This window comes from Podarcis bocagei (genome assembly GCF_964188305.1).
Source record: "Podarcis bocagei genome assembly, chromosome: 8".
Taxonomy (NCBI): Eukaryota; Metazoa; Chordata; class Lepidosauria; order Squamata; family Lacertidae; genus Podarcis; species Podarcis bocagei.
Window position 1 is genome coordinate 69102078 of NC_138133.1, and position 15803 is coordinate 69117880.

A 15803-nucleotide genomic window follows, 5' to 3' on the forward strand; every position below is an offset into this window, starting at 1 on the left:
TGCTGGGCTGGAAAAGCAGCAGATGCACATTAATTTGCATCTCTGGGAAGTTGTTAAAAGCGACAGAAGGATACCCTGTAAATACAGCATGACATTAGCCTCAGGTCATTCTGGAGACAGATTGCAAGTTGGCAGGTTCCATCTGGGCTCTAACTGGCTTACAAACAAAATTACAGGTAGCACAGACTAAGGAGTCAAACCAGGATCAGTCAGTATGTATGGCCAGCTGGAATCCCATTGGCTCATGTCACCTGATCCCCCTTAGGCTGAAAGCTGCAGTACATCCTCCAGTCCTCTGCTGGAGCTGTAGTGCCAGAGTATAGGCCTATGCTTCCCTCTGCTTGTCAGCTGCCCTGCTGATGCACTGAGTCAGGCACTCGGACCCTGCCTGCCAGAGTCCCCATTTAGAAACCTTTGGAGCACTAAACTGCCGCAATTAAATATTTTTTTATCTTATTTACAATAAAATTGGACAACCCACTCTCCCCCTTCAATGGAGATGTTCAAAGCAAAATAAAACAAATCCAATAAATTAAAACAAGTAAAAACATTAAAAATTACAGCTCCTCCACACTAAAAACAGCTTTAGAAATCAAGGCGGGCAGAACCAACGCCAAACCACATGGAAGCAGCTGTTCCATTTGCCTTGATCTCCTTGTACTTATTGTAAAACAAATATATGTATTTTCTGAATCACTTCCATTTCCTCTATAGTTTTCTTGCCGCCCCGGGCTACAGACTGTGTTTTTGTAAACTACCCTGGAAGCTCTGCTGAAGGGCAGTATAGAAATATTTTTAAACAACTAAACAAACAGTGGCTAGATTTACCCCCCCCCCCGAGAAAATAGTATGTTAGAGGCATTGCTGCCCCTGGTACGTGCACACAATTGCTGATCATCTGCCTTGTAGGTTCTATATTCATATTACTGCCTGTTTTAAATCAAAGCCAAAGCTAATTTAGGCTTCGTGTATGAAAACACTCTGAGTTCATATATGTGTCACTCGCAATACCTTAATGGAGGAGGAGGTCTGGAGAAGGAGGAGATGGTGGTGGGGCTCCTTCACCAGTACTTTCTGTCTCTTGGAAAAATGTCCTTGCCATCTCCCTACCAGAGTTAATCAGGGCTCCTTCCACACTGGGCATTTCCCATAGAATAGCTACATTTTGTTTGCTCTTTTCTCTTTTCAAAAGAGCATCTGCATGTCATGAACAAAACACCCCTCTACTTCCATAATTTCCCTCCTGCCCCACGACAGCTCAGAAAATCCAGCTTTTTAATACAGTGGAGCAGTTCTGCAAGTTCCTCAACTTAACTATTGAGTAGGTTCTGGGGCTGATTTCGGCCTGTACAGATATTCCTCTACCCATTTCCTTCCCTATAGTCCATCACTCTTCCCTAGGAAACAACTTGGGTCGCTTCCAGAAGACCTGTTTGTTCAGCATTCAGACTGATTTGTTTGCAGTGTTTGAAAGGAAGTTATATTACATTCAATGTTTATTGAGCATTCATTTCCTTTGTTTGCGGGGAGGTATATGACATCTCATCAAGCAATTGATATTCCAGCTTTGCAGTACATTTTCCTGCTATTTTCCTTACCACAATTGGTGTTGGTGGGAAATGGGTTTGCGGCAAAAGAGTGACAAATCTAATTGTGCAATCTGAATTTGCAGGTATGCAATTGAAAACCACCCACAAAATAGCAGCAGTCTGGAATCAGTCCCTATCACTTTAATCCAACCCTTTCCTTTTTATCCATTTCTTCTTCTCCCTCCACCGACCACCACCACCACCACAATGAAACTGGGGGAATCATGATCATGGGTCAGAATATTTAATGTCTCCCCACTGTGGTAATAATTATTATTTATTATTATTATTATTATTAGTAGTAGTAGTAGTAGTATTAATTTATACCTCACCCATCTGGCTGAGTTTCCCCAGCCACTCTGGGCGGCTCCCAATCGAGTGTTAAAAACAATACAGCATTAAATAACCCCACCCCCACACACATTTGGAGGTGGAGAAAGGAGGGCCCACCTGGCTGCAGAAAGTTATCTGGATTTCTAAAGTCTAGGATCAGAGTTGCTATTCCTCTTGCAGCTTAAAGCAGAATGGCAATGATTGGGTGCTGCTAAACCATGCAAACCTTGAATCACCCCAGGATTAAGACTAAACAGGGTTAGCACTTAATTAAGCTTTGAAACCTGGGTTTGAATTTGGTTTCAAATTAAGAGCAACCTCTGCTCACAATGGTTAAATTTGGTGCAGACGTAAAAATTAAACACCAGTAAACCATGCAAAGAGGATCTGCCACAAAATGAGGGAGGCTGAGGGAGAAAGCCCACGACCCAATGGTACACTCCTGCTTCTCTTAACCATGGTTAAGGAAGCTGCCTTATAGTAATTCAGAATACTGATCCACCTAGGTCAGTCCTATCCACATTGACTGATCGCAGTTCTGCAGGGTTTCAGACAGGAGTCTTCTCCAGTCTTACTTGGGGGTGCCAGAGTCTGAAGCTGGGACCTTCTGCATGATAGAACACATGCTCTACTGCTGAGCTACAGCACCCTCCCTCCCCGGATTATGTCTACACCTCTTAGATCAGGGACAGGGAAACCTGTGGCCTGCCATAAATTGCTGGATTTCAGAGTATGCTTCTAAATGCCCATTGCTGGAAACCACAGGAGGGGAGGATGCTGCTGTGTTCATATCCTTCTTGCATAGGCACCTGGGTGTCCACTGTGAGAACAGGGTGCTGGTCCAGATGGTCCTTTGCCTTGATCCAGCAGCATCTTCTCACATTCTTAACATTCATCAGCCCCAGACAACATCAGTGAAGATGGAAGCTGCAATCAAATAACATCTGGAGGACCACAGGCTCCCCATCTCTGACTCAGATGCAGTTGCAATTTGTGTTTTAAAGAAAGGCACAGAGATATACAGAGCAGATCAGGCAAAATGAGCCACAATGGGAATGCTGTGGGAGAGATCTATTGATTAAACACATGCATACCAGTAAAGTTCGGTAATGATTAAATGTGGAACATTGTGTACAGGCGATAAATTAGGACTGCCTGTAAAAATTACAGAATGAGAGGCCATAAAAATAGCATCAGTTTCATAATTCACAGAAATCATTAAACTTATATTGTTGTTGTTTAGTCATTTAGTCGTGTCCGACTCTTCGTGACCCCGTGGACCAGAGCACGCCAGGCACTCCTGTCTTCCACTGCCTCCCGCAGTTTGGTCAGACTCATGTTTGTAGCTTTGAGAACGCTGTCCAACCATCTTGTCCTCTGTCGTCCCCTTCTTCTTGTGCCCTCAATCTTTCCAAACATCAGGGTCTTTAAACTTATATAAGCTAGGCCAAAAGTATCTGAGAATTATTATCATATTTGTTCAAGAGAAATGTACAGCTTTAAAAACCTGCGTTCCAATTAGAAGTTGCAGTACCTGTATTCAAAGTAACAGTCGCTCTCTAAAAACGATGGGAATCTTTCCTTCTTAATCCACGCAATAGCCTGCTCTCGGTCCAGACACTAACACACATACACACACACACACATAAAAACCTTTGTAAATTATCTTTCACTTCAGGTATTATATGCTATGTAGTCAATAAACAGATTTGCTTACAGATTAAGGAAGCAATCCTAATTCCAGCAGTCTGGCAGGACTTTATGAAACAGTGAGGCCATGGTGGAAGAGGGGGCAAGTCATAATTTGGCAGCAGCGGAGACAGTTTGAGATCCAAAGATATAATTTGAAAATCCCTGGATTTCAGAGGAATCCATATCCCACATTGTGATGGTCTGAGGAGATTAGAATGGGGAGAAATGGACCTCTGCTCCACCCTCAGTGGCGTGGCGTGGGGGGTGCAGGGGGGGCCGGCCGCACCAGGCGCAACATGAGGGGGTTAGGGGGCGCAAATCCATGGGTTAGGGGGCGCAAATTACTTGCCTTGCCCCGGGTGCTGACAACCCACGCTACGCCACTGTCCACCCTGCTAGCCACACCTGCCCCCCCCCACTGGCATAATGCTCCCTCTCTTTCCCCTGCCAAAAGTTCTGAAACAGCAGTCTAATTGAATGCATCTTCTGTTTGACAGCTGTCCAGTCCAAGACTGATTTAAGAATAAAGAAAAATTTAAAAAGGAGAGCGGGAGCTTTAAAGTTGCCCATTGACAGTTAGCAACACCAGGACAGCAGACTGAGCAGCAACAATTCTTCCCCATAAGAGTGAGATAGAGCACATTCCTTTTTGAATTACAGTAATCATTTCTAAATTTGCATCTCTGTATATAAATCACCACATTCAAATTGGTGGAGTATTTTGTCCTCTTTTTTGCGATGTTTCAGTTAATCATGCATGCCTTATCTGAAATGCAGGGTGAGCTGAATACATGTTAGAGCAGGGACATCTTCTGGCTGGTGGACCAGATCCTTATCTTCCCAACTCTGGCAGGCCAAATATGACAGGTGCTTGGGCCCACCTACCTGTCAGTCATCTATGCAGGCATAGGCAAACTCGGCCCTCCAGATATTTTGGGACTACAACTCCCATCATCCCTAGCTAACAGGACCAGTGGTCAGGGATGATGGGAGTTGTAGTCCCAAAACATCTGGAGGGCCAAGTTTGCCTATGCCTGATCTAATGTCACCGTGATACCAGATGATACTTCACTTTGAAGCCCTGGTTGTCAAGACTTCAAAGCACAGCACAATGCTGTTCAAAAGCCCTTTTGGAAACAGCTCCATGCTGCTTTTTGAATCTCTGAAAGCCAGACTTTTAAATAGCAATGAAGGGATATTTGCAAAAGGGCTTTCAAACAGCCCCACACTGATTCCGAAACAGTACCCAGCAGGACTGAAGTCTCAATTCATCAGCAGATGAATGAAGACCATGAATCTGCTCTCTGCAAGACTTTGAGCAGGATTTCATTCCCACTCTTCAGCTGAGCGTTTATTTATTTATTTTTATTTAATGAAGTATTCCTAATTTGCACTTTCATAAAAGTATAACAATACGGCATATAGCTTACAATATATATAATGAAACCAGTAAAAGCTTAACTAAAAATATCAACAAAACATCAGTGAATATGGGTTAGTTAAAAATAAAAAGGCCTGTTTAAACAATAGAGTTTTCAGAAGATATCTAAAATAAGGCAGGGCTGATTCCTGAACTTCTACTGACAGGGAGATCCACAGGGCAGCAGGGTCTGTCACATTAAAGGCTCCATCCATAGTAAAGGCCAACAAAACCTTGGGGGTGTGGGGGAACCACCAGACGTGCCCCATCAGAGCATCACAGTGATCAAGGTGGAGCATAAGGAATCAGACAGTGTTTAAGGTACTTTGGTAGGTTGTCTAGGACTTTGTAAGTAAACACAAACACCACAAGCACTTTTACATGTTCATTAATAGTCACTGCATCGGCCTGAAATTCCTTCTTTGTGTCTATTCTAAGTGGCAATGAATTGTTCCCAAAGGAAATAGTGAAATCCAAGAAGCCCTGCTACTTGGCAACCTTCATTTGGTTCTATAGGGTTGTGTGGGAAGCATGCTCCCTGGTGCCCCTGAACATCTGCAGAGAAGAGGGGGAAGCCTCACTCTAAACAACGTCCCAGAATAATGAATGCTGATGTTGGCCATGGATCACATAATACTTTTTGCAGAGGCAAAGGATGGCCGTTCTTCTCCTGTTAGAATATGCCTCCTATGGTTTACTGATAATGGTTTCTGGAAAGACTGAAGACCGCTTCTTTATTTTGGCCAATTTATCTGGATGTAAGAAAATAAATTTGTAATTATTTATGTTCAGCTGAAACAAATTCCAGCCTTTTGTCTGCAGTGTTCCTGAGAAAAGATGATATGCCAAAGTCAGATTTATCATGCTAAGGGAAAACAAACGTCCAAAGTTATGTTCTAAATTTAATAATACGGCAATACTATGCATGTTTATGTGTTCACTGGGGTCTATTCCTTTGTAAGTGTATATGGCATTGCACTAAAAGTATTTTGCTGTTGTTGTTGTTGTTAAGCAGATTATAAGGGCAGCCATCCTATTGAAGAAATCTTACCCCCTTATCACGCAGCAAATGTATATGAAAGCTTGAAAGGAGGGGGTGAGATTGTGTCCACCAGTGCCAATTTTCATTTCCATGCATTCCTCCACTGGTGTGTGCAAAGCTTAATACATAAAACTGTAAACATAATACAGTCAGGAAAAGGCAGGCTCTATGATCATGCCGGGGGCAGCCCTTGGTAATATGGCACCCTGTGCAAGGCCAAAATTTGAGGCCCAGCCCTGCCTTCCTAAAGCCATCAATTGGCTAAACACGGGACCCCACCAATTAGATAAAGATTTTGGAATTGCTAATATATAGCACATCATATTGGGTTAATACCTCTTAAATGCATAAGAACAATAATAAAAATAACAGTACCAATCATCAACTTACCATTGTTGAATAATTCGGGTCAAAATTTAACACTGGTGGGGGAGGGGGAACAGGTCTGAGGTCTGGAATTTCTTGCTTAGCTGGCCTTATGACATCGTAAATGGGATTCCGGGGTTTCTTTTCACGCAACATCTTTTTCAGCTGGTTTTCCAGACGCTGGGGGGCGTCGGTAGCAACTTCAAAAACGCCAAAGTCAGGATTAAACTTAATTGGCTCTGCAAAGGTCTACAACAACAAAACATAAAGACTAAAATATAATAATTATCACAGCACTGATAGGTACAGCTGTGTATTGGTGGATGTTCCTGAAGCTGGAGGTCCAGCTGGTTGCAAGTTCTCTGGAGTTCAGTGGGACTTACATTTGAGTAGGCTTGTATAGGATCGGACTTTTTTTCTATTCTTTTCAACCCATGTGATGTAATAATTTGCATTCTGGATGGGTTTCTTGCTGAATTTTTGTTGATGGCATTAGGTTTTGCTTTAGAACATTCTGAGATTGTGACCATTCACCGGGGATATGGAATCTGTGGGCCTCCAGATGTTGCTGGACACCCCCAGTTCCCATAATCCCAGACCCTTCACCATGATGGCTGGGGCTGAGGGGAGCTGGAGCCTGGCTACACCTGGAGACCCACAGATTCCACATCCCCCTGCCTTTCACCTTCTAAACTTACTAGGAAGATCTTCCATGCACTGTCAACATAGAAACCTTACTGGTTATGGGCATCTGGTGGCTGGTGGCTCTGCCTCCTCCACCTCCTGGTTCTGCCACCAGTAGGAGGCTGCTTCAAGCCTCCTTCCCCTCCCTTCTTGTTTATGTTATTTTGACATTTCTTAACTTTGGGTCAGCAGGAACCTAATTATACAGTCTTTGCAACGTAAGAATTTAAAGTTTCCTGCAGTTATTTAAAGAGGAGGGAAACACAAATAATAACAATAAAGGATTAACTTCTAATTCCAAATCCTTGAACCCTTGCTAGTTTATATGAGCATGCAAATGAAGCACGTAAATTCCATAATCTGGAGCTATTTGAATAGACACTAGATAATTTTAGTTGTACAATATTTACATAGAAAACTAACCAAGGATAACATTAATTAATCACTTGTATCTATTTTTAATTCAGTCCCTAGCTGTAGAGCCCAAGGGCCCATTTTCCAACATGCATTCCAATTAGCTAAATTGAAAACATCTGGTTCCTTTAATGTAGTAAAAAAGATGCCAATAACAATGTTTTAAATATAAATCGTATTGTCATTTTGGATGCTTCAACACCAATCATTTACACGATATATACAGGAATGGAATGAAACAACCAATTGCCTTCGCCAGTATGATTAGCACCAAAGTACTAAGTTAATCAAAGGCACATTCTCGAATTCAACAACTGACTTCACTCTTCTGAACTGGGCCTCACACATGCAAAAGGATTCAGTGGTATTGGAGGAGACGACTCACATTTTGCATCCCAAAGCATTGCACAAGCACAGCTGATCATATGAGTAGAACAGTGCTGGTCACTTGGTTGACAGTTGGGGGAACTAAATCCATCTCTGCCCCCTGGTGTATGGCTTACTGTGACTACATGAATATGCTGGCTCCCAAAGAGGAGCTTATATTCACTTTCCTCCTGCCCGGGCTTTTTAGGTCAGTGTGGGATGCCAGCTAAGCCAAGGTTTGGCTCACTGTATCATCTACACATGGGATCATGGTTAAGGTCTCCCTTAATCGTGACCAGTAAACATATGAGGAACCTTGGGTACAGACTGTGGTTAAGGAAGAGAGACCTCAACCATAATCCCAGGTTTAGACAACACACTAAGACAAACCTTGGCTTAGCTGACATGCCCCAATGAACCAAAAACCAAGGGAGGAGCAAAAGGGCTGTGATCTCCTCCCCAGTTAAGCCACCTGGCTAAACAAACCCTGTTTTAGCATTATGCTCAAGCCACGCTTATGAATAAACTTACTAAAAAGATCTATATGTATACCTGAAGGAGCATCTCCACCCCCATCGTTCAGCCTGGACACTGAGATCCAGCGCCAAGGGCCTTCTGGCGGTTCCCTCATTGCGAGAATTGAGGTTACAGGGAACCAGACAGAGGGCCTTCTCGGTAGTGGCGCCCGCCCTGTGGAACGCCCTCCCTTCAGATGTGAAGGAAATAAGCAGCTATCTTATCTTTAAAAGACATCTGAAGGCAGCCCTGTTTAGGGGAGTTTTTAATATTTAATGTTGTGTTGTTTTTAACACTTGATTGGAAGCCGCCCAGAGTGGCTGGGGAAACTCAGCCAGATGGGCGGGGTATAAATTATTATTCTTATTCTTATTTACATTCTGATGTAATTTCTATGCAAGAAGTGCCATTATTCTGCCCCTTAGAAGTAGACCATCCAACAACCACCATACGACTGAAATCCCCCATTATACAAAAACCACAATGTAATGGTTAATTTTGTCAGATGAACACTTCTAGCATCTATGCAGGCTAGCAACAATTCTTTCTCCTTAAGCACATGCTTCCTGGGGTAGATGACATTCAGCCCAATGCTATTCTTTAATTTAACCTCTTGCCTACATAGTAATGCTTACACCTGGGCCTTGTTTCTAGGCAACGGCTGCATAAGCACAACAAAGATAAAAGGCCAAATTGTAATGGTGTTTTAACAGGGGCATCACATTCTTCCCGAGTAACTCGTGTGATGAGCTGCAGGAGAGTCAAACTGGAAATATAAAAATGTTCACATTAACCACATTAATGTTGACAAGAGAAAACTCTCCTGAGAAAATCAAATTATGATGAGGTCAGGGTTTCTCAACAGCCACTTTCCATTTTGTTGCTTTGACATGCATTGTAGCATTGTTCTCTCGACCCCGAAACCCACTGGGGTTTCCCGCATGAGATAATTCTTACAAAGTCAACATTCTCTCTGCGATATTTTCATGGGCAACCAACTATGTGTGCTCACACTTCGGAAATGCAGTTTAAAATCTGCTGTGACCTGGAGGCAAGCAGGAGGGGCTATTCCACTTCACCTAGTCCACTTCAAGAATACAGACGTCACCCTATTACCCTATATTATCTCATAAACCACTTAATATTCACAGTAAGTGTTTAAGGAAAAGTTTATATCAACATACTTACGGGGAGATTCAAGAATTCATTAAAGAAGTCTACAAGCATATCATCGGTTGCTAAATAATCCTCCTGCAAGAGCCAAAAAGAACAAAACTATGTGATGTGATGTGATGAAGAAAGAGCAGTTTACATCTAACAGGAGTAGGGATGTTGGAGAATTAAAAGGTAGCAGAAATTGCTGCAGCATGCATGTTCTTCTGTGGTCAGGAATGGAAATCAGTTAAATATGATTTGCATTTGTTCACATTGCTGTTTCAAGTCTGCAAACTACATGTGGTTAATTATTTTTATAAAACTGCTTTTACATTTCCTTTACACTGAATAATAACAATAACAATAATTTATTTTTGTACCCCGCCCATCTCACTGGGTTGCCCCAGTCCCACTCAGCATCTTCCAACAAAATATAAAAGAGCACAACAAAACATCAAATATTAAAAGCTTCCGGAAACAGGGCTGCTTTCAGATGTCTACGAAACAAATGTAAGTTATATAATTTACATTCAACAGTTGGCAGCAAAACTAATAATGTAAAATTTGGTTCAACAGAAACAGTGCTGATTGTGATGAATGTAGGTTGGAGTGGAAATTGCTGACTTCTTACAAGGGTTGGCAATTTCCATACTGTGAGTTTGCTATTTGTGAATTGTTTTCAACTCTCTTTACAGGTACATAGGAGGCTGCCACACCAGATGAGACTGTTTATCCATTCAGTATTGTCAGACTAAACCATACTGGAATAGGATAAATTATTCGGCCTAATATAAGGCCAGCAGCTGCTTACTGGGCATTTACTACAGAACATTTACTATTACCTTGTTCGCTCACATTTTATGAAAGATTCTCCTCTCATGGTTTCTTTTTTATTATTTAATTATTTTATGATTTTCAATTCTATACATTTCAATAATTTTATAGTCATTTTAACATTTCAAAACTTGACTTCCTTCCCCCTCTTTCTGTGGTTCCTTAAATTTATTTTTAATATTTACTGCATATTCAAATTAGGTTAATTTGCTCATTTATTCATCTACTTTAAATATATATTCATAAAACTGCAGGTTATTAGAATAATCCTGCCAAAGTTCTTAACTGTTTACAGATCTTTTTGTAAATATTCAATAAACAATTTCCATTCCTTTATAAAAAGTTTGTTATCTTGAGTTCTTATTTTCCCGGTAAGTTTTGCCATTTCTGCATATTCCATAAGCTTTTGCATCCATTCTTCTTTTGCTGTGACTTCTCCTTTCCATTTGTGGCCTCTCCCCTCATGGTTTCCATCTTCTGTTTCCATTTTTAACTCAATACGGTAGCTGTGCAATTCCCTCACACGGCTGTTGCATAGATTGCTCTAGCCATTTTCATTCTCTGTGGTCTGCCTCTCCTCTCTAGGAATCACCTTCATCACTTTAGCTCTTAGCTCTTCAAATAGAATTGCCCTGATACCTTCCTCCTCTGCCCCTCTGAAGTAGGGGGCGATTGTAATGGGAATGTAGTGAGGGAGACGAGTGTATTTAAATATCCTTTTCCCACACGCAATGGTCTCAATGAAAATCATGCCTGCCTCAAACATTTGGGGTTGAGGAAATGGGGGGGGGGGAGATACCCACTTGGTCACTATTAGAAGTGTGACAGAACAGCTAAAAGAAGAAAAGCTGGAAATGGCTAGAACATTAGGTTAGGGTTCCTTGGGAGGGGGGCAGCAGCAGCCCCTATCCCTTTTGAGCCCCTCAGCTGTTCCTGTCTTGTCCTCTGCCTCAGGCAGCAAAATGCCTTGGACTGGCTAGCCCTAATGATGATGATGATGATGATGATGATGATTTATTATTTGTACCCCACCCATCTGGCTGGGTTTCCCCAGCCACTCTGGGCGGCTTCCAACAAAGATTAAAAATACTGTATTTTTCACCCTATAGGGCGCACTGGTCCATAGGGTGCACCTCGTTTTTTGGGGGGGGAATTAAAAAAAATTATTTCCCCCCCCAGCCGCGGGGCTGGGGAAGCCCGAGCTTCCCCCAACCCCAGCCCCGAGAACAGGCTGCTATCCGCAAGCCTTGCAAGCCCGGCGGCAACTCCCGCCGGGCTCGCATGGTTTGCGGACCTCTGCGCAAAGCACGGGGCGCGCTCCATGCTTCAGGCTGCAGGCTGCTGCCCGCAAGCCTGGAGAGCCCGCGGGAACTCCCGCCGGGCTTACAAGGCTTGCGGATAGCATCCTGAAGCCTGGAGAGAGAGAGGGGTCGGTGCACACCGACGCCTCTCGCTCTCCAGGCTTCAGCGAAAGCCTGCATTCGCCCCATAGGACGCACACACAGTTCCCCTTCATTTTTGGAGGGGGAAAAGTGCATCCTATAGGGCGAAAAATATGGTACATTAAAATGTCACACATTAAAAACTTCCCTAAACAGGGCTGCCTTCAGATGTCTTCTAAATGTCAGGTAGCTGTTTATCTCTTTGACATCTGATGGGAGGGCATTCCACAGGGCGGGCACCACTACCGAGAAGGCCCTCTGCCTGGTTCTCTGTAGCTTTGCTTCTCGCAGTGAGGAAACAGCTAGAAGGCCCTCAGAGCTGGACCTCAGTGTCCGGGCAGAACGATGGGGGTGGAGACGCTCCTTCAGGTATACTGGGCTGAGGCCGTTTAGGGCTTTAAAGGTCAGCACCAACACTTTGAATTGTGCTCAGAAACGTACTGGGAGCCAGTGTAGGTCTTTCAGGAATGATGTTATATGATTGAGTGCTCCTAAACTGTCCACATCTGGAAGTACTCGGAGTTATAACAAAAGGAATCAGGGCTCTCCATTCAAAGCATGTGTTCTACCACCCAACCAACAGTCTTTCTCCCAATGACGAGAATTAAGGCATGTTTCTCCGGACAATCCTTTCAGAGAAATGACCCACCTCCAACTGAAAATAAATACCTTTAAAATAAAAGACATTGGAATTCTTATCAGAAGGCAACTATATTCATCTTCCTATTTCAATTTCTCATACCTACCTAAAAACATCTGGACCACAATGGTGCCAGATGCTGGGATTTAGAAGTTTGCACAGGGAGTTCCCAAACTAGAAATCTTAAGATTGAAGATAGGGCCTACCCTGGTCAAAGGCAGATTTAGGGGTTCGGTCACACTGGGTGTCAAGCCTTGGGGGCACCGCAACTATAATTTAGTATGTAGAGCAAGAAGCGAGGGGGGGGGAACCAAATTTTGGCGCCACACAGGCACTGCTGAAATTTGAGTGCCCAAAGTCTGCCACTGCCCTGGTGAGCTACTGTGAGCTGCATATGTGTAGCTCTCAACACTCTCTTTCAATTTCAGAAGGGAACAGGAGCCTCTGTGAAGCATAAGCCTGTGATTGGCAGGAAGTAAAACGCCAGGCTCAGCCAGGTCTAGTCTTGAGATCAAGCCTGGTAGAAGACAGAGCAGCACATTTTGTTTGATGCTTTTCAGCATACACTTTCCCGCTCAGGCCACTGACTTCAGAATGTCAAGAACTGGATTCAGGTACAATCGCCACAGCCCCATCCTGGCCTTGACATCCCCATTGCAAACACAGTTTCTCGCATGGTTAGATAATGATGATCTCAAAGCGTAACAATCTCTGTGTAAAGCTCTAAGATTAATGGGGTTCACACAACAGCACACTGACACAGGCAATGATCTGAGTCTTAAATGTTTAGTTGTGTTTTGCATGAAAAATTATTAGAAACAGGCCACAGTCAATAAACTGACATATTTCACGTTTATTCAGTCATCATATGCAAATAGTTTTCCAATCACCCCATTGCAGATGACTGGATTTGAAAAATTAACAAGAATTGCAGATTTTTCTGTCCCCAGGGAACTATATAAAACAAATCACTTCTTAATACAGGAATTAGAAACCCTTTAGAAATATGCAGATGTGTGCTTTTATTTGACCATAACCATGTTATTTGGGGGACTAAAATAGGGGTAAGAAATATATACAAATTGTATCAATTAAGATATTTTACTACATTATTTGCACACTTAGCATATTAACGGAATTATCTTTTTTTTTAATATAAACAAAACTTTCCCGTAGATTGTTAATTGTTATTCTCCTTTTAAAAATCCACCTTTATTCCCCTTGTAACAATGGCAGCATCAGAGGGGGAAAATAGAGAGAAGGGGAGAGAAGGAATAAAGTAGATTTTGGAGGGAGCCAGTCCCAATTCACATCTTACAGTTTAAGGCTTAATCTTCTCAGATGAAAACAGCTGTAGATATCACGTTAATGTGTTTCACAAGTTACTCTGAATTCCATAAGAATTAGATTTGAGCAATTATGTTTTGAATTGAAGCCTTGAAACTTCTAATTTAAGATTCTGTTTAGCTTTGGATTTAGTTGTTGTCCCTTGGTGCTGGTAGAAACACAAATCTTTTTTTCTGACTAAAGAACAATCCTGGGAAACCTTGATCCATCTTGTAGGAGTACGTTTGCTTTTAAGAATTGTATGACAGAAATTCAACAGGAGGAAGTTATTGCTAACACTTTATGTTACACTGATGGGAAACGTCCCTGGGAAGTCTTGTGCAACAAATCCATTTCCCTAAAAGACTGGAGTCTTACAATAAGAAAAGCGATGAGGAAATACACTTGGAATTGTGAGTAGCACTTGCTTTGACATAAGGTCATCTAATCTTTCTGCAAATCAGAATGGATGCTTAATAAACAGGTCATTTGGAAGTGACTGCATTTTGGGATACTGTTACCTCCCTTCTCTTCCCTATTGCCTAAAAACCTATCCAAGGGTCTTTGTGTCCTCATCTCAGGCAGATTTAATAACAGAGTGCTTTGAGTCCTTTGATAATACAGCACTTAGTACATTCTGGATCAGTCCTTGCTGTGCCTACAGGGAGCCATCCCAACTTTCTAGAACTGAGGCAAAATGTACCAAGTATTTTATCAACACTGGGGGCGAACCAACCACTTGTTCCCAAATAATTATGCTATTTTTTGCCTGAGCCCTGAGTTTGAGCTAGCAGTCAAGACAAATAAAAGCACTAGAAATGGACTATGTCTTCTCCTAACTTCAGGGATATAAGATAGCACAGACTTCCATTCTGACCTGTATTCATCTTAATCTACTGTTTCCTCTCCGCTGCAGTTGGGTTTGTGCCAAACACTATCATACTCATCTCACTGTCTGCTATTTAACATAAATTATATGTGTTACATAACTATTCATGTAACATATTCATTTCCATGTAAAGGAAACATCAAAACAACATAAAAATGACTTAATCGTTAATTATGCATCATTTGCAGACTCCAAAAAACCCCAACAACCATGTGGGGTCGTATTCACTTGACTGATTTCCACTCCTGCCCATAGATGAGCTTCTTAACGGTAGATATTCCATTTCCTTTTCCAATTTCGTTGGAATTCTCTGACATCGCTAGCTAACTGGGGAAAGGGCTCAAAGAACAGGCAAGTCAATTTTCATGGGGCCTTGCTCACCGTGTGATGCCATCTATGCCTTGCAAAGATAAGGGGACAAGAAAAACGTTGCTATATTTAAGCCTATACAAAAAGTGGGTGGGTAAAAGAAAAATTGGATAGTGTTGACATGACCAAGCTCTTAAAGCCACAATGTAATAACAGTATGAGAGCTACATGTTTCAGGGAAATGATGATGTTAACATGCAGCATTGCAGCGGCAGTTACAACCTAAACCTTTGTTATCTTATTTTATTTCAGGGCCCACCCTATTCCTGTGATTGTAATCTGTTTTAACTGTTTTTAATTTTGAACTTTAAACTGCTGTAACCTGCCCTGGGACCTGCTGGTGAAGGGCAGGTAAAATTAAAAATTAAAAAAATGTGTGCCTAAGGTTGCAATCCTATACATGTTTACTGGAAATAAGTCCCACTGAAATTCTGAATAGACAAGCATAGGAATGCACTGCAGGTATATGTCCAGTAATTAAATGCATATCTGGCAAACCTTTAATTAGTAAAAATTAGTATGCTTTTCTTAGTTTAATTAGTCCATAATGCAATTTATCCTATTGTCCTAATTTTGAAATTTGTCCTAATTTTGAAATTAATATCCCCTCTGCTTTGTAGTTTGAATTTTCTTACAGCTGGGGTCTAATCCTATACAAATTTACTAAGGAGTAAATTCTATTGGACACAATGTGACTTACTTCCAGGAAAATATGCATAGGAAAAC

General features: G+C 42.0%; 1 protein-coding gene across 1 annotated transcript in view; it reads right to left on the reverse strand.

Moving 5' to 3' along the window:
• RGS22 (regulator of G protein signaling 22) overlaps positions 1 to 15803 on the reverse strand; it is a 75566-nt gene that overhangs the window by 57239 nt on the left and 2524 nt on the right. The window contains exons 3-5 of the mRNA XM_081204351.1: positions 9611 to 9673; positions 6467 to 6691; positions 3457 to 3542 (exon numbers count right to left, since the gene is read on the reverse strand). Of these exons, the coding sequence (XP_081060477.1) occupies positions 3457 to 3542; positions 6467 to 6691; positions 9611 to 9673 (374 nt within the window). The remainder of the gene's footprint in view (positions 1 to 3456; positions 3543 to 6466; positions 6692 to 9610; positions 9674 to 15803) is intronic.